This window comes from Nanorana parkeri, unplaced genomic scaffold, assembly GCF_000935625.1.
Source record: "Nanorana parkeri isolate BGI_ZX_2015 unplaced genomic scaffold, ASM93562v1 scaffold915, whole genome shotgun sequence".
In the NCBI taxonomy this organism is placed as follows: domain Eukaryota; kingdom Metazoa; phylum Chordata; class Amphibia; order Anura; family Dicroglossidae; genus Nanorana; species Nanorana parkeri.
In genome coordinates, this window is record NW_017307183.1 from 425960 (window position 1) to 453159 (window position 27200).

The 27200-nt window shown below is 42.8% G+C and overlaps 1 protein-coding gene across 1 annotated transcript in view; it reads right to left on the reverse strand.

Moving 5' to 3' along the window:
* TNNI3 (troponin I3, cardiac type) overlaps positions 1-22454 on the reverse strand; it is a 59277-nt gene extending 36823 nt beyond the window's left edge. Inside the window, exons 1-4 of the mRNA XM_018566087.1 lie at positions 22299-22454; positions 17788-17964; positions 15327-15368; positions 1026-1157 (exon numbers count right to left, since the gene is read on the reverse strand). Of these exons, the coding sequence (XP_018421589.1) occupies positions 1026-1157; positions 15327-15368; positions 17788-17964; positions 22299-22454 (507 nt within the window). The remainder of the gene's footprint in view (positions 1-1025; positions 1158-15326; positions 15369-17787; positions 17965-22298) is intronic.
* Positions 22455-27200: the final 4746 nt, after the last annotated feature.

The following is a 27200-nucleotide window of genomic DNA, read 5'->3' on the forward strand; positions in this document are numbered from 1 at the left end:
GACACATAGAAAGACAGGGCACTACTAAATCAGCTTCCTTTACTCTGATGAGTAAAGCTGTACACAACTACCTCAACTTTCCTACTATTTCCCACCTCTACACACAACCCTCCCTTTATCCCCCACTACTCCCTCTTCTCACCAACTCTTCCCTTTCTTTTCCCCCTTTCCTTGCTCCTCTTTCCTATACTACCCTCCCATCCCACTTGAGCCATCCCATGCTAGACTTAATTCAGTCTAGACACAATGCCCTCCTTTTCTCACACCTTCCCCGTTCCCACTCTCCTTGTTTACGAATAAACATTTCTCTGTCAGTGGAATTACTTACCCAAGTATCAATAATTACCGCTTCAGTTACCTTACATTAAGGATACCAACACAACTTGTTTTGGAAAAAATACTTAATTGACTATATTATTATTTTTTTTAGCTCTAAATTATAATTATAACATAATACAGTAGCATTATACCTGAGTATACTATGTTAATTTCCATTGTCTGTGAACAAAAAATAAAGAATTTGAAAAACAAAATGCAGTCAGGATATGACTTTCTGAAGAATTTCTATGTAGTATTTGTGCTAACCACCAATATATTGACAGTACTGTAGTGCTTACATATTACGATACAAAGAAAGCTATTGTCTCATGGGAGCTAAGCTAGTATTTCTACTTTAGACATACTCACTTGTGACAGGCAACATGTACTTCCGCAGATGTCTAAAATTGTGTGGAGATAGCTAAAGTGCAGTTTTTTTTTTTCTGGGGGGGGTTGCAATTGCTGATCTTTTCACTTTCAAAATGTTACAAGGGACCCCCCCACTAGATAGTTTAAAGGTACTTTATTATATATATCTATCTATATATATCTATCTATATATAGATATATATAGATATAGATATATCTATATATATATATATGATGCATGACTTAAAGGTTTAACAGACCACAAGGGACTGGCCTGATTGTCTTAACAGAACCGGACCAAGAGCTCTCAACTCTGATTGTTTACCACTATTCTTTACCTGAAGCTCAGAAAGTGACAATCCAGAAAGCTGAAGTGGTTCACATCGTTCGGCCAAGACTTTCTCTTTCTCTCGAGCTCTATCTTCCTCCTCCTGTTCCATCTCATTTTTGGCAATTTGAAGCATCAGACTCTTAATCAAAATAAACACAATTTTATATTCTTTTTTTTTTACTTTAGATTTTGATTAACTTTTATGTATAATGGAGAAGAGAGAAAGCAAAGGACCAAAACATTGATAGTAAAGCATATTTAAGTTGAACAAGGTGCCGTTATTTACCTTAACCTAAATAATAATATGTCTAGGTACACAGAATTCAACATTGTGGACGATCTATGAAGCATAAGTGTGGTAAATTCATACTAACAGAAAAAACATGTAAACAGCACTCTCGGATGGGCAAAAAGTTGGCTTAGAGGCGTGTATGCAGCCCTGGAAAACAGGAGGAGAACCTGTGAAATGCAAATGTTCAAGAAACCAAGAAAGGGCGCAGAGAACACTGGCTAGCTAACGAAGTAGCTGATCAGCTAATCAGCTCTTCAAATCAAAAGTATGCTTCATAGATATTCCACACATTGGTCTTAGTAAAACATACTATCAAATAAACAAGGGGAGAGGTTATGGATAAAAGGAGGGATGGAAGGTAGGTAGGGAGGAGAGAAGGAGAAAGTTGAGGGATAGAGAAGGGACAGAAACTGAGAGCTCCAGAGATTCAGAATGTTTTATCAAACTGAGAAAATATTAAATCAGTAGTGTTAATTGTTAAGGCTTGGAAAACCATGCATTCCATGCCTTATGGAAATATTTGGGGTAATGTGCTCTATACGCCAATACTTTTTTCATATAACCCATGGTTATTGACACGAGAAGCAATTTCCTGTAGAGAGGGAGCATAAGGCATCTTCCAATGGTAAGCAATAACCGAGGGTGCTGCATAAAGAATGTGCATAACAATAGTACAGAAGTTGGGTAGATAAACATCAATTCCAATACTTAGTAAAGCCTTGTGTGGGGAAGGAACAGTTAAGATTCCGGTAAAGGAGGCTAGAAATTTAAATAAGGATATCCCAAAATTTCTAATTAATTTACATGACCAAAATATATGTAATAGATTGCCAATTTGACCACAGTGTCTCCAACCTAGAGGAGAATGGTCAGGGTATATCTTTGAAAGGCAGTAAGCGTTTAAGTAACAACGGAGCATTATTTTTTGTGAAACTTCCCAGTGGGAGATGCACTTGGAGTGTTTAGAGTTTATACATGCTGATTGCCATTGTGCATCCGAGAAAATGGAGCCTATGTCGTCTTCCCATTTGCACATGGCAAGTAATTTTTGGAAAGACAGCTTGTTTTGCAATAAGTTATATAAATTAGAAATATTACCTCTTTTATGACCCTCAGAATGAAGAGATTTCCAAAATGCTATAGGTAAATCCATAGGTTTAAAAGAGGCAGATGGGGGGCGTGGCTTGGCGCATGGAGCGGTGAGACGTGTATCGGCTCGTCTCCCGCTCAGGGGCACATAATATAGCAGGCAGCAGCGGCTTTCTCCCCCACGAGCACCGGCAATGAGTGACCGGAGGAAGAGGAGCAAGAAGCAGGCTAAGAAGGGGCCCGTGCCGCGGGAATTGACCCGTTTTTTCGCCCGGACAGCGCCCGCGGCCTCTCACTCTACCTCCACACGTGCAGCCAAGATGGCGCCGCCGGAGCTTTCTCCAGCACAATCGGATGCTCCACACATGGAAAAGGTGAGCCAGCCAAAAGAGGGACACTCGCCCCAGAGCCCAGGGGGACTATCCCAGCTATCCCAGCAATCCAGGAGCATATCCCAGGCCTCACTCAGCTCCCATGAGGGTTGGGACATGGAAGCATACATAAAAGCCTTGCCCACTATGAAGGACATTGAATCCTGCTTCTCCCGCCTTGAAAACACTTATAGAAGGGAAATGTCCTTAAAGAAGGACTTAAGCACTAGATTGGAAGATATAGAGCAATCCTCAGCTGAATTGCACTCACATGTACAACTGCATGATACTACTCTGCAGGAGCATACAGTGCTTCTTCACCAATTGATATATCAGCAGGACGACCAGGAAAACAGAAATCGGCGTAATAATATTCGCATCAGGGGATTACCGGAGTCTGTTGAACACAGTGACCTGGAGGCGGCCGCAAAGGCGCTTTTCAATCAGATCCTGAATTAACCCAGGGACACCCCCATAGAAATAGACAGGATCCATAGAACGCTGGGGGCTAGGCGTCCTGACAGATCCAGTCCCAGAGACGTAATATGCAGGATCCACTTCTTCAAGATTACTGTAAAGATGACATCATGAGGGCTGCTCGCACGCAGGACGCCATCATGTTCAATGGATCCTCTATACTCCTGTTGCCGGACCTCTCGGGACATACACTCACTCTTCACAGGGCTCTGCGTCCCCTACTCGACCTCCTCCGCCAGCGCAACATCAAATACCGCTGGGGATTCCCCTTTCAACTTATTGTTGTGCACGAAGGAAAATCAGCCATCTTTCGCTCCTGGGGTGACCTCCCCTCCTTCCTGGGAAAGTTGGAACTCCCACAGGTCGCCCTCTCGGACTGGCCACTCACACCGACCCTCCCCGGTTTTGTATCAGCCTCTCAGTGGAAGCAAAAGTCGAACAGGTCTGCCGGCCGGGTAGAGGCCTCTTCCTCCTCCAACACCTGACTGATGGTTCACTCACCTCCATACTTTTTCGCCTTAGACGCCTCGGACGAGACGCGTTCTTCGGCAGGGGTTGGATGTCCCCTGCCGTTTACCGGATGATACCGGGAGCCCCACGTGGGAAGTTTGCCGTGGTTACCCACCACGTATGCTGCTGCCGTCCATAAAGTTACCATTATTGTTACTGTATTGAATTGACTTTCATGCATCTACTATTAAGTGCCTAAATTTTTTTTTCTTTTATAATATACATCTTACTGTTGTGATTTTGTACTACCTAGTTCATATTTAACGTTGATGCCCTGGAGCGGGAGGTGCTCCCTGTGCTTACCATGTTACCCCCACTTAGGCCGTCAGTGAGTGTGCTCACTGACATTTTGACTACTTGTCAAAAGTGTTCATTGGACCAAAATTTGGTTTGCCAAAATGTCCTTCCTCCCTATGCCACTAGATGGCAGAACTGCACTTATTTTCTACTGTATCCTTTTCTTTTTCCTATCCTCTGTCTGCCGCTCCCCTGTCTCCCCCCTCCCTACTCTTTCCCTTCCCATCCTTGACCCAGGAGGGGCTCACGGTGTATTGATGAGGACCCTGAGACCCCCATGATGACAGCCCCTCATATTGCCTTAGCGACCCTCAATGTCCGGGGATTCAACACCCCTCAAAAACGTAGCCAGGTGCTTTACCACTTCCATAAACACAAGGTAGGTGTCTTGTTCCTGCAGGAGACTCACTTCTGCAGTGATACCATCCCCAGAATAACACCTAGCACGAACTCTGTTGCACGGTCCAAAGGTGTGTCTATAGCCTTCCACCCTGCTTCCTGAGATCCTGCAGCAACAAACTGACCCCTTAGGTAGATTCCTCTTCCTGAAAGTGAAACTTTTTGGTCATGTATACACTTTGGCTAATGTCTATTTCCCAAACCAGGACCAACTGACCTTCCTTGCACAGCTGGTCACAGCTCTGGAGAATTTCGGATGCCCTAACCTGATCCTGGGTGGAGACTTCAACCTCGCACTAGTGCCCTGTCTGGATTCCTCCTCCGGTAAGTCCCCTCTCTCGCACACATCCCTTGCTAAATGTAAAACTTTATTATTTAAGCTCCGGCTGACGTGTGGCGGGCTCTCCATGCCTCTGACAAAGACTATACATATTTTTTCCCGCCTCACAACTCGTATAGTAGGCTGGACTATGTATTCCTGGCTCAGCACCTTTTAGACCCGACCCGTGCGGCCAAAATCGGCCTCCGCATCTGGTCTGACCATGCCCCTGTGTTTCTCACTATAGGAGTTCCCTCTGTCCAACATACCCATTTCTCATGGAGGCTGAACGACAGTCTGTTAAAAGACCCCCTGTGTCTAGACGAGATTACGGCAACAGTTAGGAATTTAGTCTCTGACCATGCCAAAGATACCATTCACCCGCTGATTCAATGGGAAGCTCTTAAATGTGTGGTTCGGGGCACTTTCATTAAACACGGTTCTCGCCTCAAAAAAACCCGGTCCACCCGAGTTACAGAGCTCCAGGACGCTACACCCCCGGCCCCCGAGAGCCTTTCTCCCTTTTATACTGGATCGCCAGTCATCTAAAATTCAATCCACCTCGGGTATCGCTGGGGAATTACGCCGCTATTATTTGGGATTGTACAATCTCTCCGCCCCTACTTAAGTCCGACAAGCCGGAACTCTCCCTGACTCTTTAACGGATTACATCGCGCAGACCGCTTTGCCGACCTTAGACACTAAGGTGGTGCAAGCACTAGAATCCCCATTTTCCCAACCCGAGGTAGATGCGGCTATCAAGGCCCTGAAGACAGGCAAATGTGCAGGCCCGGATGGCTACTCGCCCCAGTTCTATAAAGTGCTTTCTGAACTGGTATCCCCCATTCTGACCCGCACCTTTAACTCGGTTGACGACGCACACCCTTTTCCCACTACCATGTTAGAGGCGAACATATGCGTTATCCCCAAACCGGGCAAAGACGCATCCCTATGTCAGAATTTCAGACCAATATCTCTACTTAACGTTGATATTAAATTGTTCTCAAAACTCTTAGCGATGCGTCTTTCCCCATCCTTGCCGTCCCTCATTAACCCAGAACCGGTGGGATTTGTACCCGGGAGGGAGGCCAGGGAGAACACCACCAAAACGATACACCTCATTTCGCACATTCAAAAACAAAACATTAGAACATGCATTTGACCGAGTTGATTGGGGGTTCCTACACCAGGCACTACTTCAAAATAGGACTGGGACGTGCCATCATTTCTAGGATCATGTCTCTGTATTCCTCCCCCACGGCCAGGGTGATGGTGAATGGCTCGTTCTCTGAGCCGTTCGCCATTTCCAATGGCACCAGACAGGGCTGCCCCCTATCCCCGCTGCTCTATGTGATTGTGATGGAACACTTGGCACAAGCCATCCGCTTGAACCCTGATATACAAGGGATCCCAACTCCCTCCTTTCACCACAAGATGTCCTTATTTGCGGATGACTTACTCTTATATATCACTAGTCCCCATATAAGTATCCTGGCGCTTCTTAAAGAATTCAGCAGATTTGGCGGATACAGCAACTTCAAGGTCAATATGAGTAAATCCACTGCCTTAAACCTCACGCTTGCGCCCTCTACTGTCACTGATCTGCGAGGCATTTTCCCCTTCCAGTGGAAAACCCGGTCACTCACCTATCTAGGAGTTTCCATACCATCCAAACTATCGGACCTCTTCCAACTGAACTATCTACCTCTCCTGAGCTCCCTTCGCCACACCTTTGACTCATATAGTAACATGAGAATCTCATGGTTCGGTAAAATAGACGCCCTAAAGATGGAGACCCTTCCAACTAGGGGGTTTGTACATGCCCCTAGGGGCCGATTTGTGACGCCGGAGGACATCGCTGCGGATCCCCCAGTAAACTGGCTGTTGGACCTCCAGCTGTCTCGGTTTTGCGCAGACTTGCATACTTCTGAGCAGACACACAGACCGCTGACCGACTTTGAACGCTTACTTGTCTCTAACGAGAGCGCTCGCCACGCGATATCAGCCATCTATGGGATGTTGCGGGAAGTTCTTCATCAGATGCCGTTGAGTTACAGAACTAAATGGTGTGCCGATCTGAACGGGGACCTTACGGACTCAGACTGGTCCACCATATATCACTACACTCATAAATCATCTGTCTCCTCATATGCTCAGGAAAAAAACTACAAAATCCTTACCAGGTGGTACAGGGACCCGGTCTCCCTACATCGGATCTTCCCTTCTTCTCCAGAGACCTGCTGGCGATGCAATGAGGTAAGGGGCACATACCTCCACATTTGGTGGACGTGTCCTATGATTAACTCGTTTTGGCAAAAAATATTCAAGATTTACAATCATTCATAGGGAGACACCCTATTACCCTCACCAGCTGTAGCATTGCTGTCACTTCTGCCGGCTTCCCGGAAAACTAAAAAAAACATGATACTTAGACATATTCTGTCCGCAGCTAGGCAAGTGATCACCTTACATTGGAAAAAATCTAGTACTCCACCCATTTCCCAATGGGTTAGCCACGTCAATGATATCATGCTTATGGAGGAACTGATAGCAACTGATGCTAATGCCTTTTCGAAGTTCATGTGCCAATGGAGTATGTGGATTCACTTTTCCTCCTCCGCCGACCTACAGTCCTACCTCTAAAAATTTCCCTCCTCTATTAGTTTTCCTCTTTATGTTCCCCTCCCTTTCTACAACTTTCCTAACATATCAGGATGTTTAACATGTTGGCTCAGGGAGGGTGCCGGGCAGTGCTGACAAGAGCTACAATGCCTGAACACGCAATGGTGACACCCACCAGATTTATACTGTAGATATAGTCATAGTGGTGTTGTTCCTTTCTATGGTGAATTATACATTACCTAGAAATGCCTTAGCTTTACATATTGTGTGACCGAATTTAAGTTGCCTTCGTCAACGACACTTGAGTGACCATGCCAGAATGCCAATGCTCAATGCACATACTCATGTAGCCTGATGTCTTGTTTGTACTTTTTGTACCCTTCTTGATGACCGAAGTTAAGTTGCCTTCGTCAACGACACATGAGTGACCATGCCAGAATGCCAATGCTCAATGCACATACTCATGTAGCCTGATGTCTTGTTTGTACTTTTTGTACCCTTCTTGAGTTTTGATACTGAATGTTATGGAACCTGTTAAAAATACTAATAAAAACTGATTCAACACTAAAAGAGGCAGATGCTTGAAGGTGTTGGATTTGGAAATATTTCAATTCATCTAAGTAATTATGCAATGCAGTAACAGGAGGTAAGGTAATAAAACCTTTGGAGTGCAACAAGTTTAGATTTATAAGAGCGTTCATAAGAGCATAGTGGTAGATTAATTGGATGTCTAGAGGAAGGGGGTTCCCAGATTAATGATTGCCATGTATATAGTGAAGCTTGTATGGTAGGGAGCAAAAAATATTCAAGATTTACAATCATTCATAGGGAGACACCCTATTACCCTCACCAGCTGTAGCATTGCTGTCACTTCTGCCGGCTTCCCGGAAAACTAAAAAAAACATGATACTTAGACATATTCTGTCCGCAGCTAGGCAAGTGATCACCTTACATTGGAAAAAATCTAGTACTCCACCCATTTCCCAATGGGTTAGCCACGTCAATGATATCATGCTTATGGAGGAACTGATAGCAACTGATGCTAATGCCTTTTCGAAGTTCATGTGCCAATGGAGTATGTGGATTCACTTTTCCTCCTCCGCCGACCTACAGTCCTACCTCTAAAGCAATACCCTAGGAGTGAAAGGGGCGCCTCAAAATCACGATGCACAACCTCAGTTCACGAACCGTGACCAAAATAATCCCCCCCATTCCCCTCTCTCTTTCTTCCAAATTTCCCTCCTCTATTAGTTTTCCTCTTTATGTTCCCCTCCCTTTCTACAACTTTCCTAACATATCAGGATGTTTAACATGTTGGTTCAGGGAGGGTGCCGGGCAGTGCTGACAAGAGCTACAATGCCTGAACACGCAATGGTGACACCCACCAGATTTATACTGTAGATATAGTCATAGTGGTGTTGTTCCTTTCTATGGTGAATTATACATTACCTAGAAATGCCTTAGCTTTACATATTGTGTGACCGAATTTAAGTTGCCTTCGTCAACGACACTTGAGTGACCATGCCAGAATGCCAATGCTCAATGCACATACTCATGTAGCCTGATGTCTTGTTTGTACTTTTTGTACCCTTCTTGAGTTTTGATACTGAATGTTATGGAACCTGTTAAAAATACTAATAAAAACTGATTCAACACTAAAAGAGGCAGATGCTTGAAGGTGTTGGATTTGGAAATATTTCAATTCATCTAAGTAATTATGCAATGCAGTAACAGGAGGTAAGGTAATAAAACCTTTGGAGTGCAACAAGTTTAGATTTATAAGAGCGTTCATAAGAGCATAGTGGTAGATTAATTGGATGTCTAGAGGAAGGGGGTTCCCGGATTAATGATTGCCATGTATATAGTGAAGCTTGTATGGTAGGGTATTCAGGTAGAGGTAATTTACTGTCTATTGAGTTGGCTAGTAGCCAAGATGTCAGGTCTTTGCCTGGGACCATACATTTCTCCACTTCACACCACAATTTGTTTGTTTTCATCGAGAACCATTCTCGAAGTTGGGAAAACAAGGAGGCTCTATAATAATCTTACAGATGTGAAAGACCAATACCCCCATTTTGTTTGAGTATCCACAGAGTGGAGCGGGAAAGTCTACTACAGTTACCTTTCCATATATAAAACAACTAGTACAGATTGAATATGTGAGCAAAATCTATTAGGTAATGGTATCGGAAGTGTGCGGAAAAGATATAGAATTTTGGGAAGAATACTCATTTTATAAGCAACAATTCTTCCAGCCCAGGATAATTCAACTTTGCTTAGGGTAGCCAATTCAGATTTAAGAGATCCAATTAATGGGACATAATAACATTGATACAAAGTGCTGCTAGAAGGTGTAAGAAAAATACTGAGATAGGGGACATTGGTGTGCGCCCAACTGTACGGGAAAGTAGCCTGTATTTGTGTTCCGTGAAGCCTATCGAAACACCACAGATGTCACAACTAGATCTAATAGCTATTGCTAGTTGTTCTATAATTAAGGAAAAAATAATGTGCGAAAGAGGACAACCTTGACGTGTGCCGTTGGATATAGATAAGGGGAAGGATAAGTTGCCAGAAGAAAATACTTGTGCTGAAGGAGATGAATAGAGGACTTTAATTGCTGATAAAATATAGCCATTCAATCCAAAACAGGTTAAAGTGGAGTACATATAATCCCAATGTACCCTGTCGAATGCATTCTCCGCATCTAGAGCTAGAAGCAGAGAAGGCATTCGTCTGTACATACGATATCAAATTCACTATACGTCTTGTACCATCGGGAGCTTGCTGCCCTTCACAAAACCAACATGGTCTGGGTGAATAATAGAAGAGGTCAAAGGTAATAGGCGATTCATTTCGCAAATATTTTAACATCAGTGTTTAAGAGAGAAATAGGTTTAACATTTTTAGGGTGATTCGGCTCCTTCCCTGGTTTCGGTACGGTACCAAATAATTGCTTTTAACATTTCTGAAGGAAAGGATCCAGAGGTTGCAGCTTGAGTATAAACAGGGATTAAGAGTACAATTTGAAATATTTTCCAGAAAATATTCTCCAGAAAAACCATCAGCACCTGGTGACTTATGGGCAGGCAACGACTTAACGTTTTTAATTTCTTCACACGTAAAAGGGGCATTAAGGGTCAAATTGTCGGAGGCAGAAATTGTTGGAATATTAATAGATTTTAAAAAGCCCTCGATAGATGGAATAGAGGGTTGGACAGTCGTGCGATCTAATTTAAGATTGCGGTATACAAAAAATGGTAATATGATGCAATAGCATTAACTATATCTTTAGGTTTCCTTAGAGGGCTATTGGAAGTGGGATGATAAAGCAGGGATATTTTGAAACGTGTCTGCCTTTGTTTAATACGTGCTTCCAATAGTTTTCTAGCTTTGCTACTTTGATGGTAGAAGGTGATATTGAGTTTGGCTATATAATGGCTTTGTTTAGAAATCAACAAAGTTTTTAATTCTTGTCTAGATTGATAAAGAGATTCATATACAGAAGGGTCATGAGAGCGCTTATGGGCTGTTTCAAGTCGTTTAATTTTGTCAAGAATAGATTGATAATGATGCAACCTCGGTTTCTTTTCTCTGGATCCTAGTTGAATCAGGATGCCTCTAACATAGGCCTTATGGGCACACAATGACGCATATGGATTAAGAGATGGGTTAGCATTAGTTGTGAAATAATTGTTTAAATGTTGGGATATATATATTGATAGTGTTTAGGATCTGATAATATAGATACATTATTTCGCTAAAGTGGAGAAGGATTATCATTAGATGATTGGTCAATACTAATAGTAGTAATAGGGGCATGGTCCGACCAAGTAATAGAGTATATGGAGGCATTTGTGATCCATTGGAGGGGCCAGTAATCAGATAGGAAAAGGTCAATCCTGGAATAGGATTTGTGTGGGGGAGAATAAAAGGTAAAATCTAGACATGACCGATTCATTTTGTAAAGATTTGTTATTCGGACGAATTTTCGGAAAATCGGAGATTCGGATGTATCCGAATTTCCGAAAGAAAGAACTTATGCATGCAAATGAATCCAAATTTCCGATACCGAAATTAGCGAGCGGTAGTCTGTACACATTTCCGTTTGTGGACGAATTTTCGTTGCAGCAAGTGACAGAGGAAAAAAAATACTTTTTTTTTTTTTTAGTCTGCAGAAAAAAAAAAAGCATGAGGTTCCCCCCAATTGATACCAGACCCTTTAGGAATGCTAGGTCAAGTTAAAACAAAAACAAGTGTGTGGGGTTCCCCCAAAAATCCATACCAAGCCCTTTAGGTCTAGTAGGAATTTTAAGTGGGAACCCCAGGGGGGCATTCCTACCAGACATTTGATCCGAGCACAGACCCTGCAGGGCAATAAAGGGGGGAACGATCGAGCGCCCCCCGTGCCTTACCAGGCCATGTGCCTTAGGTGGGTATCCCCATGCCAATGGGGACAAGGGCCTCTTTCCCACAACCCTGACCCGGTGGTTGTGGGGGTCTGCGGGCAAGGGAATTGGTGCAGACTAGGGATGCATAGATATCGAGTATGAGTACCAATATTTTTTTTCAAGAGTGTCCCGACATTTGCATCAGGCTACCCCTTTAATTAAGATGCTGATGCTGCCCCCCCCTTGTGAATGAGTAAGGGGTACTTGTACGCCTACTCATTCACTAAAGGGTTAAAATTCAAAGTAAGTAAACAAACCATACTTTTAGAAAATATTCTTTAATTGAAAAAAACAGTACATTTTTGACTATTCCTTTATTTAAAAAAAAAAGTCTCCATCGATGTAATCCAGTGTCAATCACGATGCACGACACCCGCCAAAATTTAAAAAAAGTCCCGCCACGTGACGACCGCCCAAACCGGACGAAAACTCGCTGCAAAATGACATCTCCTGCCCGAAAGTAAACAGATGAGCGGAGTGAGCCGTGATGTCACCGGGCTCGCTCCGCCCATTTCACATTGTCAGCTGTCAAATAGTATACCACATAGCATTAGGGAGTTCCCGAATGCCATTCGGGTCTGTGAGCAGAGATGTCATATGAAAAGTATTATGACACCTCTGCTCACAGACCTGAATGGCATTTGGGAGCTCACAAATGCTATGTGGTATACTATTTGACAGCTGACAATGTGAAATGGGCGGAGCGAGCCCGGTGACATCACGGCTCACTCCGCTCATCTGTTTACTTTCGGGCAGGAGATGTCATTTTGCGGGGAGTTTTCCCCTAAGTAAGGCTCAGGAAGGGGGGGGGGGCGCTTGATCGTCCTCCCCCCTTTCCTGCCCTGCCAGGCCTGTGCTTGGATCAAGGGTCTGGTAGGAATGTTTGGGGGGACCCCAAATTTTTTGGGAATGGAGTTTGAGGGGAACCCCACACAATGTTTTATTAACCCGGGGGGGCGGGGGGTCCCTCCTACCCTCCTAACATTCCTACCAGACCTAAAGGGCCTGGTATGAATTGGGGGGGAACCTCACGCTTTTTTTTTTCCTCTTCTGCAGACTGTAAAAAAAAAAAAAAGAATTTTTTTCCCTCTAATGTCACTTTGCTGCAACAAAAATTCGTACAGACTACCGCTAATTAATTTCGTCCGAATCCCGAAACGAATTGACTTTCGGACCCGAAAAACGAAATAACGCAAAATCCGGATGAAAACGAAACTAAACAAATTTTTTTGCAGGTGCACACGTCTATTAAAATCTCCATCAGAGGGATGCAAGCACCTCCATATGTCACAGATCCTCTTTGTTCAGCCATGTAGATAGAGACGGCCTACGGGGTGTTGTTACTTTAGAAACATCTATAAGACTTTCAGGGGTAATATTAAAGTCTCCACATAAAAGGAGGGAACCCTTCTGCACTTTATGAATTTAACTCAAAAGGGTTTTAAGAAATTATATTTGTTTTGCATTAGGAACATATACATTAAGTAGAAGTGCCGAATTCAATTCACATATCAATATTATGAATCGACCATTGGGGTCTATGATAGAGTCCAAAGGTGTAAAAGAAACAGTATCATGGATAGCCACAGAGACACCCCTCTTTTTAGTAGGGGCGTTGGAACAGAAAATGTGAGAGAAATGTTTATGCTTGGATACAGGAGCTCAGAATGGAAATTAGTTTCTTGGACATCGCAACTATGTTGTTGTGCTTCATGCCAGAGTTGGTTTCTCTTGAAAGGGCTGTTCAGACCCTTAGCATTGATAGATAAGATTTTAAGAGACATTCCGGATATAGGACTTATATAAGGCAGTAGGTATATCCTTGACTATCGATGTATAATGCATAGTGTCATTCCCACAAGTGAGTATTAGGTGTTGGAAAGAAATCTGAGATATCTTAGATAAGAACAAACATAATGCCCTAGAGCAGTCAAAAAAAGGGAAAAAAAGGAACATCAGAGAAAAACAAATAAAAAACAAAAATCAGAACCAGGAACTTAAAAATGGAAGGGCCCACATAAAGCACTTTGGCAGTTTAACAAAACTGCAGAACTACATGGGTGGAAGGGGGCTCCTAAGTCTGGCAACAGGTCATCCTAAAGAGGCTGTTGAAGTAGATAATTGAAGAACATAGGAATGCAACTTCTATCATAAGTTGAAGAATCAAGTGTTGCTGGATTCTCCGCAAGAATTGGATACATCCATGAGAGTATCCCATGACTGTATTATTCCCCATTTTTGAAGGAGTTGGAATCCGACATCCACATCAGAGACAACATGTGTTTTGCCTTTAAGGGTAATCAGAAGCTCGACAGGAAATCCCCATCTGTCGTGGACATTATGGTTGGGTAGAGCTTTTGTATTGGAAATAAACTTTTTCCTTGCTAGAATCATTGTGTTGCCAGACTAAGATGGGCAAACGGAAACACAAATCCGGCAATCAGGTGTAGGTAAAAGTGAAGTTGCAGTTGCTGCAGGTGCCAGAGCTCCTCTATAATGCGACCATCTTCCTCCACTTCCGGCCACGCCCCCTTTATATTCTCTTTTTAATCTCAGTTAGAGAAGGCCATAACCAATGGTCTTATCTTATGAAACTGTAAAAGGAACAACGTGCAAAATCTGGATCAAATCATGTACCAGGGTGCCTACAGTGAAGCAAATTCTGATGATTGTTATAGGTTACCAAACTTTGTGCTTTGCACTGTTCCTTATGTAAGCCCAGCTGGCCTAAATCTGCAGTTACACCATATCCAGGGCCGGGTTTACTCTCTCTGCTGCCCCAAGGCCAGGTTCCTCAATGCGCCCCCTACCTGCACCCCCTCACCCCCCCGCCATGGAAAATGGCAGACCTGCAGGCTGCATACAAGTGATCTCAGCGATATCGCCAAGATCACTTGTACAAAACAAGCGGCGGCTTCCCTGCTGTACATTTAGCTTTGCTTGCCCAAAGCAGGGCTAAATGTAGAACGCAACTACCCGCCCGGCGCCTGGAACTGCATGTCCCAGGCATGGGGAGACAGGCATTCCACACCCCTGCTATCCTTCTACTCCCTGCTGCCCCAAGGCCGCGCCTTGTTTGGCCTTGTGCGAAATCCGGCACTGACCATGTCAATTCAGGAGAAACAAAGGACATAATTGCTATGGTTGCTATGAGTTACTGCACTTTGTTCCTTGCACTGTTGATTGAATAAACCCTACTGTGTCCCAGGCCAAACTTTATAGATAGAGCACACTTATTTAAAAAGACCCAGTGTTTCTTACTGTGCTTTAGGGATGGACAACTTTTGACCATTACAAAAACCTCTTAGTATCTATGCTGAATGTTTGTATAGTAGTGGTTTTACACAGGTACCCATTCCCCGCTAATATGAGGAACACAGAGGTAAGACATTACCTTCAGTATCTTTGAATATATATTAAAATACTCTCCTATTTTATTATTCATGGTTACTCCAATGTAAAAAAAACCCAATCACATTACCTTCAACTGCAGTTTCCGCGATGCAGAAATCTTTGGTTTTCTCTGGTAAAATAAATTACATTTGTTATGTGAAGCAGTATCAATGACACAGTAATAATATGTGCTGCAATTTTTCAATTAAAAATAAATATTCCAGTAGATTGGTGGTTAAAGGGAGTAGTGCCCCGTTACATTAATGGTCAGTGGAAAGAATGTTCTTCTACGTTGAGAGTTAGTGAGAATTAGTGGGAAGAATTCCCCCCCTACAGACTGCTAAAGAGATCATTGGTGCCAGTGATTCCTTATCTGAGAGATGGAAATTGTTCATTTCTCAAGGAACTTTTAGCAACCTGGCTGGAAATGACTGGTTTTGCATCTGGAAAAACTGCAACCACTAATCCTATCTACATTGCATTGTCATCTGACTATTTGATATGACCTCAATGCACTCTTTTTTCAGTACTGTATAAAGCATGCAAAGCTCGATAAGTACATTTACTAGATATATGACCTAATCGTTCAAGTCCAGATAAGCAGTCTAAAGTGTGACCTATAGAGAGCTATCAGTCTTAGTTTTAATGAGCTCACATCCTGTATACTTATAAAAGACTTTACTCAACAAGCTAGATAGTCCTTTGCTGTAAATGCTTCTGATTAATACACAAGATGTAAATGCTTCATACACATTGTTTCTTTAGAGGAACATATTACTATAATTTATTAATCTGTGGGCCTTCGCTATCAAAATAGGTCACTATTATGCTCATGTTTTACCCCATCCACTATGTGCACCTCCACAGCTTTAGCAGGGGAAAGACAGCCGGGTGCTCCAACCAAACAGGTATATAGTAAAGAAAGAATCCGGCCGCAATCCATTCCATGGTGAACCAGTTTATTGAAAGTTCGTCAGTGACACTGAGTCCTGCCCGAGCTCCACCCTCTCTGACATGTTTGACCTAATCCTGGGCTTAGTCATAGTAAAGGGGGTAGATCTAGGTAGGCTACATTTATACTAGCAAATTCAGGTGCATTTCATTGTATACAGCGGAAATAATACACAGTGATGCAGCAAAATATAGATTGCAGCAACAATGCTACTCAGTGAAAATACAGTAAACTCTACCATCATCTGGCATTCAAGCACCAGAACTCTCAAGCAATCAGAAAAAAAAATCAAGGACATATGTCCTATTTTTTTTGCTAGTTGTTCGATAGTCATGTGCACACTAAAAAAAATTGTTAGCAACTAAATTTATTTAGTTACTAATAAAGTTCTCTGTCTTCATCTTGCTGTGGTGGACGGCTAGATTCCGCAGCTGGCAGGTGAATGTAAACAACGGGTAGTGGACATGTACAATAGCCAGCCTGCTATTGGCTATGACAATTTGAAATAGCAGAATCTATAATCAGATTCAATAGCAGAATCTCGCCAGAAAATGAATGGGGTTAATAGTAACTCTTAAGCAACCAGAAACTACAGTTGTCCAGCATCTACCAATCCCGTGGGTACCGGATAAATGGGCAAAGGTCAAGCGCTTGTTTTGGTCTAGGGTCTAAAATAAAAAACATTTACTCACCCGATCCTTGGTCCCACAGTGGTGACCACTCACCTGCTCTGGCTGTTGAATGTTCCTCGGCACCTAGATATAGATGGCGAATAGATGTGATGACATCATGTGTCATTAGCCCGTCAGAACCTTGGGGAGAAGAGGATGTGGGGACCGGTCTAGCAGCCACACTGGACCAAGGATCGGGTGAGTATATATTTTTTTTATTTTAGACCCTAGACCAAAATGAGTACTTAAAGGAGAACTATGGGGTTAAGGCTTTTCCCCATAGTTCTCCTTAGGGTAACGGGAGGACACAAACTAGCGTCCTCCCGTCACCCTAGGCTCAGTATAACGCGCAGCTGAAGCGGATCCCGACAATTGTGCCGGGATCCGCCCAGCTGCGTGACTGACAGCTGGCTCTGCCTATCTAGAGGCAGAGCCAGCTGTGCCCGCTGGCGAATCCAGCCCCTCCCCTGTCACGGCAGAGAGCCGTGACAGGATCGAGAGGTGAGCGAACGCCGGTATGTGTTCGCTCACTTCCCCATCTACTGAGCCGACCTGTGACAGTCTCATTGTCACAGGTCGGCTAGAACTATGAGGGGAGTGAAAAGCACTCACCTCATAGTTCTCCTTTAACCCTTGCAGTGGGGAGGCAACCCCGCTGCAAGGGTTCATTTTTCAACTACCCAGAGTTCTTCTTTAATCCCATTTATTTGCCAGAGCATGCTATTCACTGCATTGCTGCAAGGGGTGGCTTGAGGGGCATTACAGAGCTTGCAAAGTAACATGAACATTTTTCTAAAGATGATAAATATTTCAAGCAAATTTCAACTTAGCAGGGCTGCTTTCTAAATGAGACTAATTTTATTTTCTTCTTTTCATTCTTTTTTTAATTTTACATTTCTAACCTGCAAAAGATAGCTACATCTTACCTTGGCATGAGGCTCAGTGGCATAGGAACGGTAATTGGCTGATGATTTTCGTCGAATAAGTGGTGGAGCAGTGACTGGAGGAGGTGCAGATTTAGGTGGCTCTGGAACTGGTTCTGCTTCTGTTTCTTCCTCTTCTACTACTTCTTCTTCTTCATATTCCTGTTCCTCCTCTTCATACTAGATAAAAAAGTTATGTTTTTACTTTAAAGACACCTTCAAGCGAAAAGATTGTATTGGCTTTTTGCAGCTAGGCCCAGTCAAAAATGTCTATCAGCTGAATACTCATTAGAGAGGCCATAGATGGAAAGTTCTCTCCATCAAGAATCATAGGCAGTACTGGTCCTATATGTCTATATGCAGGGCCGGATTAATAGCATCCTGGGCCTGGTGCTGAGAATTTTGGTGGGCCTTTTTATGGACATGGCAAAGGTCCTCCTGACTAGGCTGTGATTTGTAGTCTCTCTACAGCTTGGAGTCAGTGGTGGAGCTCTAGGGCCCTGGTAGATCTGCCAATGACTCCAAGCTGTAGAGATACTAGAAATCTTAGCAATACATTTTACAGCAATACAGAATACCACCAACTATAGAGGACTACACATCACAGTAATACATTACACAGAAATTCAGAATATCACCAGCTATAGAGGACTACAAATCCCAGCAAGAAATTATACAGCAATGCAGAACATTACCACTAACTATAGAAATCTACAAATCCCATTAAAGCATTATGGAGCAATGCAGAATACCACCAGCTATAGAGGTTACATATACATTGTAAAGCACTGCAGAATAATACCATCAGCTATAGAAAACTACAAATACCAGCAATACATTGTAAAGCACTACAGAATAATACTATCAGCTATAGGGGACTACAAATCCCAGCAATACTTTATACAGCAATGCAGAAAAAAATGAAGCTACATACTTTGTTTGCTCCGGGTTCATGGCCTGATGTCTCCAGGGTCTCAGGAGAGTTGTGTGGGGTTTAGGGGGGCTGTGCAGGTTTTCAGGAGGCTATTCAGGTTCTTAGGTGGCCAGTTTGGCTCTATGAAGGCCAGTGAAGTCAGTGCGGGCTCTCAGGCGGTCAGTGCGGGCTCTCAGGCGGTCAGTGCGGGCTCTCAGGCGGTCAGTGCGGGCTCTCAGGCGGTCAGTGCGGGCTCCAATCGGTCACTGCGGGCTCCAATCGGTCACTGCGGGCTCCAATCGGTCACTGCGGGCTCCAAGCGGTCACTGCGGGCTCCAAGCGGTCACTGCGGGCTCCAGGGAGGTCAGTGCAGGCTCCAGAGGGGTCAGAGAGATTGGCGACTGCAGCCACAACAGATGTGGTTCCCTGCTCAGGCACATCAGAGGGCCCTCTGATGTGCCTGAATAGAGGACCGCGGCTGCATGGTCAGCTCGGCCCAGCCACAATCCGGGACAGCTCGGCCTGGCCGCGATCCGGGCCTATTGGCAAAGGTAGGCCTGGAGCTCTACCCGCCCCTATATTAATCCAGCCCTGTCTATATGTGCTGAGACATGGCCAACTCACAAAAGCAAAGTACACTTCCTTTGCTCTTTTCTTTTTTTTAATTCTTTATTTTTAAAGAACAGCAAAAACAACTGTAGTACACATGTATTCCAACAACATAACTAAATATTAGAAATATACAGTCAATCTCCCAACTATAAACATAGAACCAAAGAGGTTTCAACCGTAGGTGATCAATGCAAGTACCTAGAGCTAGGCCCTCCCTGCCCCCAGCATTTTTCACAAATTTAAAAAAACATATATATCTAAACAAAAATACAGGGAAAGTGAAGTCTAGATGCTGAGAGAATAGCATAACCCAGCGTACGAACTTAACAACCTAGTAGTAAACCAAGAAACCACAAAGAAAGCTAAAAAAACACCCACAAAAACAACGATGCAAGACACAAACAAAAGAAGAAATAAGAATAAAGGAAAAACAGTGGGGGGGAAAAAGAAAATATATATATCTATATATTTTTTGTGATACAGGTAAGGGATGATGATTGCATGCTGGTCCCCTACTCCAGGGAACCAGGCCATTGGACATTTCATGACTACGAGCAAGCCTGCATATATTCAGTGGAATTGATAAATCTAAGCCAAGGATAGCAAAATCCGTGTAAGCTTATCACAACGATCATATATGGAAGAACAGTTCTTCCATTAAAGACATCTCCTCCACCCTACGCAACCACAACACCACCGATGAGTTGAGAATTGTGGTGGAATAATTGCTCGAGCCGCATTCAAAAGATGAATAATCAAAGGTTCTTTTATGAGTTGATGGATTGGGAGTTACGGTGTAGAAGATAAGTAGCAGGATCAAAATTAAGACTTACTGTATATCAGTTATTTTATGAGGTCGGCCACCTGTCGCAGTGAGGTTGGATATGGGGGCAGTCCCAGAATATATGTAAAAACATGCCCCGGTGATCATTACTTTGCCAACACACACTAGGTGTTATAGGGTACATTTTATCTAGGAGTATTGGGACCCTATACCCACAAGTGAGTATTTTATACCCTGTTTCCTTAATTCTATTGGAGATGGAGGATTTATGCACTAATAGTAATATACGGTCGGCTTCCTGTGGGGTGGACCCCCCCAGATCCTGCTCCCACTGTTGCAAAGATCTCGGAGGAGAAAGTGTAGAAGAGTCCACTTAACATTTGACCACCAACGCAAGAACATGTCTAACTGAACTGGCCAATAAACACATCTTTTCAAATGGTGTTAAAGGTCTCATAAGCTCATCTTTCCCTTTGATAGACCTAACAAAGTGAGAGATTTGCAGGGCTCCCCAATAATCTAATAATGGCTCAACCATGGTCTGAATTTTCACCACAGATCTACACTGAAGATGTTCAAATAAAATGGAAGGCATGCACTGCCCGAGTTAACAAAAGTATGAAACCGGGATCCCCACAACCCTGGAGGAAAATTCTGAACAATCAGTGTCATAGGTGTGGGAGAAAAACTATAAGAGGGCAAAGCCGACTTGGCGATACCCATTTTTGCTCTTATGTAAAGGTTGAGCCACAATTGCAGAGGTATTTTTTGAAAAATCCAAGGGAGTCCCCTGAGCCCAACCCACCGTTTGCATTCCCTGTTACAACACCAATCCACTATGTGCGCAAGGCGAGTAGCTTTATTGTATAAACTTGGGTCTGTAAACCCAATACCACCAGATAACTTTAATCAAGTCAAGAGGCTACACCTTATCCTAGCTCTTTTATTCGCCCATAGCAAAGACTGGAAGATCAAAACGCATTTTCCTAAAAGCATTTGTAATATTTCAGTGTATACCCGTCAGGCCCAGGAGCCTTAACCCGCTTTCACAGATTTAAGGGCTAAAACGAATTCTTCCTCCATAATAGGTGACTCCAACTGGGACCTTTCTTGTTCCGACAACATAAGCATACTTGAATTAACAAGGTAATCTCTAAATCACCCGAACCGACACCCCACCATCCAAAGGATCAGCTCCAGGCCAGAGATTATAAAGCTTATAATAAAAGTCCCTAAAAAGATCGGCCATATTGGACGACTTAGTTAGGAGTTGTTTATCTGCAGATCAAAAGGATGGCATACAAGTACGTGATCTTGATTCTCTCTAACAACTTTCCTGGTTCTACTTTTGGATAACTGGGCCTTGACTTTATCCATAAGAAAGCCATTTAAGTCAGCTCTAGTTTTAGATAGTACCGCCCACATAGCCTTGTCTAGAGTAGCTTTATGACGCAGTTCCAAACCCTTAAGTTTAACCAAGATGTCTTCTATCTGCTTAGAGCGCTGACACTTACGCCACGCCCCTATTTAATGAAAACCCTTCAATAAAACATGTATGTGCCTTCTATAACGTAAAGCTATTTTGACTTTGACAGTTATCTGTAAAAATGTGTTTCTAGTTCACCTCGCAAAGCCGCCTCTGTTGCAGCATCGTGCAACAACGCTTCATTGAGCCGCCACGATGCCCTAGATCTGATCTCAGGACCTACCATAAGAGTCATTTGAACTGGAGCATGGTCTGAAAACGTCATAGAGCCAATTGAGATCTTAGAAAAATAAGGGAGTGAAGCCTGTTGCATAAAGAAAAAGTCTAATCTGGAATGAGACTGGTGTTGGATGGAGAAGTAAGTGTAATGCTTTTCCTGTGGGTGCTCTATTCGCCACATATCTAACAGCTGATAACCAAATAATGCCTTCTTAATACGCCCCCTTTGAGAGTGAGGTGGGAAAGACCACTAGAGGAGTCTACCATTGGCTCCAGAGTCATATTAAATCACCGCCATGGCCCCATTTTCTGAGTAGCTGGAAAACGTGCGCTAGTGCGCAACGGACTTCCGCACGAAAACGTGCGCACGTAAGGGGCACAGAAAGTGACACGTCTGCTGCTAATGGATTGGCCTATATAAACCAGCCTGCCATATCCTAAGTTGCTGGATGATCTTCAGCTAGTCCCCTGTGTTCCTTGCTTCTGCCTTGTTGACTTACTTCCTTTGTTTGACCCGGATTGCCTCCGGACCTAGGCCTGTTCGTTGGACTTCCTTCTGCTTCCTGTTTCGGTACTTCGCTGCTCGGCTGGAATTGACCTACGGCTTCCAGTTGTATCTCGCCTTTGTCTTCTGCTTCTAGTACCCTGCTGCCCATCCGGCTTGACCTGCCTCTGTTACAGATCCTGGACTCTCTACCTTGGCACAAGTGTCTGCTGCATCCTTGGCACTCGTGCAGCTCATTGCCACTCCTCCTCTGTTCCCATCCTCAGTGTTGAGGGACACGAGCTGCAAGGGAAGCCTCCTCAACTATTGGTCTCCACTCTGGTACGTGACACCAGTCCAGCCATACATGCCTCCAGTTAGGGGCATAAACCATGGCTAGAGTAACCCTCATCCCATGAAGGTCTCCCTTGACAAATAATGTTCTCCCAGCAGGATCTGCATAATGATCCAAATATTTCCAGGGGAGCCCCCTTGATAACAGTATAGTCACTCCCTTAGACTTTGAATAGGTAGACGGGGCATGATAGCTGTAGCTGATAGTGTATCATTATGCAGTTTAGGAACACTATCCACCTGGAAATTAGTCTCCTGGATGAAGGCTACGTGTGAAGAGATATTCAAGCCTCTGGGATTTAAAGTGATAATTTTCAATTCAGGCATGTTGCAATGAAAGTAGAGGGACCTCCAACAAAAATCAAACACGGCTAAAACAAGAAATATCACTCACCTGTTACCTCTCTCACAATCCGGAATCCCACCCTGTCACAAACCCCCCCCCCAAAAAAAAAAACCCCCCAAACAGCAACAAATCCGAAAGAAAGCCATACAAGGTGAGGATTTAACTAACCCCAACAGTCAATAGAAGAAAGGAAGAAAAAAAATAGGGGCTGGGGGACAGCACCCCAACTGCCACTAATAGAATGAAAAAATTTGGAGAACAAGAACTCCCGTTAGTGGTCTCTTCTTTCTTCCTCAAAAGAGAGAACGCAATCTTTCGGTGGGGGGACATGAAAGATAATAGCACGGGGGTAGCCCATAACTTAATTAAAGAGTATATACTTAACATTCACGGGAAACCTAACATATTATTAAGGCAACAAAATATAAAGGATCTCCCTAAAAAGGATCACAAAAAAAGAGAGTGCTTATTCAATACTCATTATTTCATCCATGTAAAAATTGCTGCGATTATCAATGTTTAAAAAACAGTGTACACAATGGGAGCAATTTATCAAAGCACTTGCTAGTTTTAGCCTCATAGATAATTTTTATGTGCATATCTGTCTTTTAACATGTGCCCCTGTTTTCTTCAGAGCCTGCACTTCTTTTTCAACTGCATGTTTTTTGCACCTGTTTTCTTCAGAGATTGCACTACTTTTTCAACTGCATGTTTTTTGCACCTTTTTGGCACGTATTTTCATCTGCACTTGTTCTGGGCTTTCTGAAACTGGAGCATCACCTAAGAAAACACTCACAACTTAAGAAATCCCAATGAGCACTTCTTCAAGATGCGACAGTTAAGCTTTTTGCCTCAAGTTAGAAGTCTTCTTTCTTGGAGTCTATTAAACCTCATCTAATCAACAACATTACAGTAGCTTGATAAATCTGGTGCAAATATTTTATGTGCAAGTTCAAACACTCGCAACTGCTTTGATAAATTCCGCCCCATGTTTTTTGCACCTTTTTTGCACGTGTTTTCATCTGCACTTGTTAAACCTAATTTATCAACAACATTACAGTAGCTTGATAAATCTGGTGCAAATATTTTATGTGCAAGTTCAAACACTCGCAAGTGCTTTGATAAATTCCCCACAATGTATACACCAATAAACAGTAACTGTGACCACTATATAAAGAGACCAAATAAAAAAAAAAAAGAATTGTGTATAATCACTCCAAGTATATAATTCACACATTCTCCATCACAAGTGCCTCTCTTGCTAATGGTATATGACTGTCCAGCCACCATAGCAAGGCACTTCCAGATAATATCAGTCCTCATAACTGGACGAGTACAAAAGGGACAGGGGAGTACCAAATACAGTTATTCATTATTCAGTGTCCAACTCGGAACAATTTAAATTAATATATAAAAAATAATTATTGTTATACAAAGACGTTAGAAAACAACGCTCCATATGCAAACTACTATTTTTTTCAGTATTCAAAATTACATTTTTTTTTCTTTTTTCTCTTTTTTTTCTCTTTCTCCTTTCCTTCTTTGCCTTTCCTTACCCCCCACCCCCCCTTTTTTTTAAAATAATCCATTATACAATAACTGTGACTAATATGCAAATTACAGTAATCAACATATCTAAAGTGTTAATTAATGGATACCCGTTCTTATTATATTTAACATGCTACAACACATCTACCCCCATTTCCCTGTATGCCTCAAGACCATACATAAGTGTATAATGCCCCCAAATATATACAGGGTGATTCACAAAAGGGTGAAGAGTTTGGAGAAGACAGGAGAAGTGACCAATCTAGGCCAAAATAGCCTGGAAAAATTCTCTAATTCAGCTTACTTTCCAGTTCAGCTATGTTGCCCTAGATTGTTCCCTTCTCCTTCATTCTCCAAACTCTTCACCCTTTTGTGAATAACCTGATCATTTCAATCCTAGCAACACTTCCAGCCACAACAGGTGCCTCCCCTTGCCCAAGATACATCTCTGTCTGGGCACCATAACTCATCCCAACCTATTGACTTAGGGCCTCTTAGTCAGATGGTTATAAGAGGGACAGGGGGAGTAGCCTAAAATAAATATCTGTTACCTCATTATATCTCTCATCTTCTCTAAATTCACAACTCTCCAAGATAACACACAAAAATAAATAAATAAAATCCCAAAACTACATGAAAAACCTAGTATACATAGATTTTTTGTTAATAGCAAAAACGAGAAAAAGATGGGGTTTTTTGAGCACCAAATGACAACTCCAAAATGATTGACAGTAAAAAAAAAAGTGTGTTTAATGTTAATAATTTACGGGATGCTGGTGGCTCAGAGGTGTCTGGAGGATAGGCAATCCCGTTTGCGTATGGGGTGTCTCCCTGTGAAGCAGTGGCTGAGTGGATGAGTGACCCCAACTCTGTGGCTCCCTCATCCATGTAAGGTTTCTCTGTCAGTGTATGCCTCCCATCTCCTACTGCTTGACACGGGGTAATTGGTCCCCGCTCCTCTCTTTTTCCCTTGGGAGGACTGGTTTTGGTGTGGTGCCCGGATGGGGCCGTTGGGATACAGGCATGTCAGCCTGCTAAAGTGATATTCTCCAGCTCCTGAAGAAGCGCCTCTGAGCGCGAAACGTTGAGACAAGAATTCGCTCCTCCTTTGCTAACCATCCTTAATTGTCCATTGCTCAATCATGTTATAAACTAACAATTTTATCATGTATTTTGGTATGGGATGTTCATAAGTGGAGCAAGCAAAGATCATGTCCCTCCACTATTGAATCAACTCCAATGAATTTTAATCATCTCATGTTAATTATTCTTGCAATGGGTGGTTTATTAATGGAGTGAGCGTATAAGGAGACATCTGATCAGCTGGTTGTTTTGATTTGAAATATATCACATCTAATATCTTTTAAATTATTAACATTAAAAACACTTTTTTTTTCTGTCAATCGTTTTGGAGTTGTCATTTGGTGCTCAAAAACCCCCATCTTTTTCTCTTTTTTGCTATTAATGTTCTCAGGGGTGTGGCACCTACTACTCAGGTCCCGGCCACAAATACCAATTTATGTCATAGATTTTTTGTTGTCATCCATTACAAGTGTTCTATTATAGTGAGCCATAGTGCATTGTCTGTCAAGGCTTTATATGCAGAAAATTTTACTAAGATTATACCAGTGCTTTCTTAAAGGGAAGCCCAAGCTGAGAGAAATTCCACAGCTGTCCTCTTTTGGAAAGTGCCAGATGCCTGGCATCAATACTTTCTTAATTGCTTAACCTCAGTACTTTCTTAATCACAAACCGGGATCAATTGTGTAACCAGTAAAATCCCACAAACAATTGGAACTCATGATCTGTATTCCCAGAAAGTGCCTTAGCAGCAATATAGCAAATAGCAAACACGTTAGCAGCCTATGCAGTTGCTCAGTTTTAGCTTCCCTTCAAAAATTATTATAATAGGTTACAAATAGCTGTGTGTCTTTAGTACCTTCAATACAAAAAAAAAATATTTCCCTTTTTTTTTAAGCCCCCCCCACCCTATCAATGATCCTCTAGGACCTTTAGCAGCCCCATATATCAATAAATACCTACAAAACAATATATTCAACTTTACAATCACTTCTAAAAATCAATATCCTTAAATGCAAAACAGAAGCATAATAGTGTCACATTCTCCCCATGGCTTCAGTATCCCCCGGTATCCCAGGTCAGATTGTTGAAGCACTGTAATCTTTTCTAGTGGTGAATCAGGCCATTGGGCTAATTCTATTGGTAAGATCCCTAATTAAGTAAACAAGGCCGGTAAGTGAATCTGATGGTTTTACCATTCTTCTGAACCAGAAGACAAAAAGGAAAACCCCCAGCGGTATGAAATGTTTGCCTCTTGAAGAGCTCTAGTTAATGAACAAAGTGCCCAGTGTTTAGCTAGAGTTCCGTGGGAAACAAATCTGGAAACATTTCCATACGGGCTCCATCCCAATCCACTACTCCATCCGCCTGAGCTTTCTGTAAAATGGCCTCTTTAACGGTGTAAAAGTGAACCCTCTATAGAATGTCTTTTGGATGCTGGACATTAGGGTCACACCATGTTGGGATCCTGTGTACCCAATCTAATTAGATCGGTTTTGTTACAGGGCACCAAGTAAGGTATTAAAAATCCCTACAATTTAGACGCTATCTATGCTCCTCCAGAAAGAAGTGCCCTCAGAGACAGTTGAT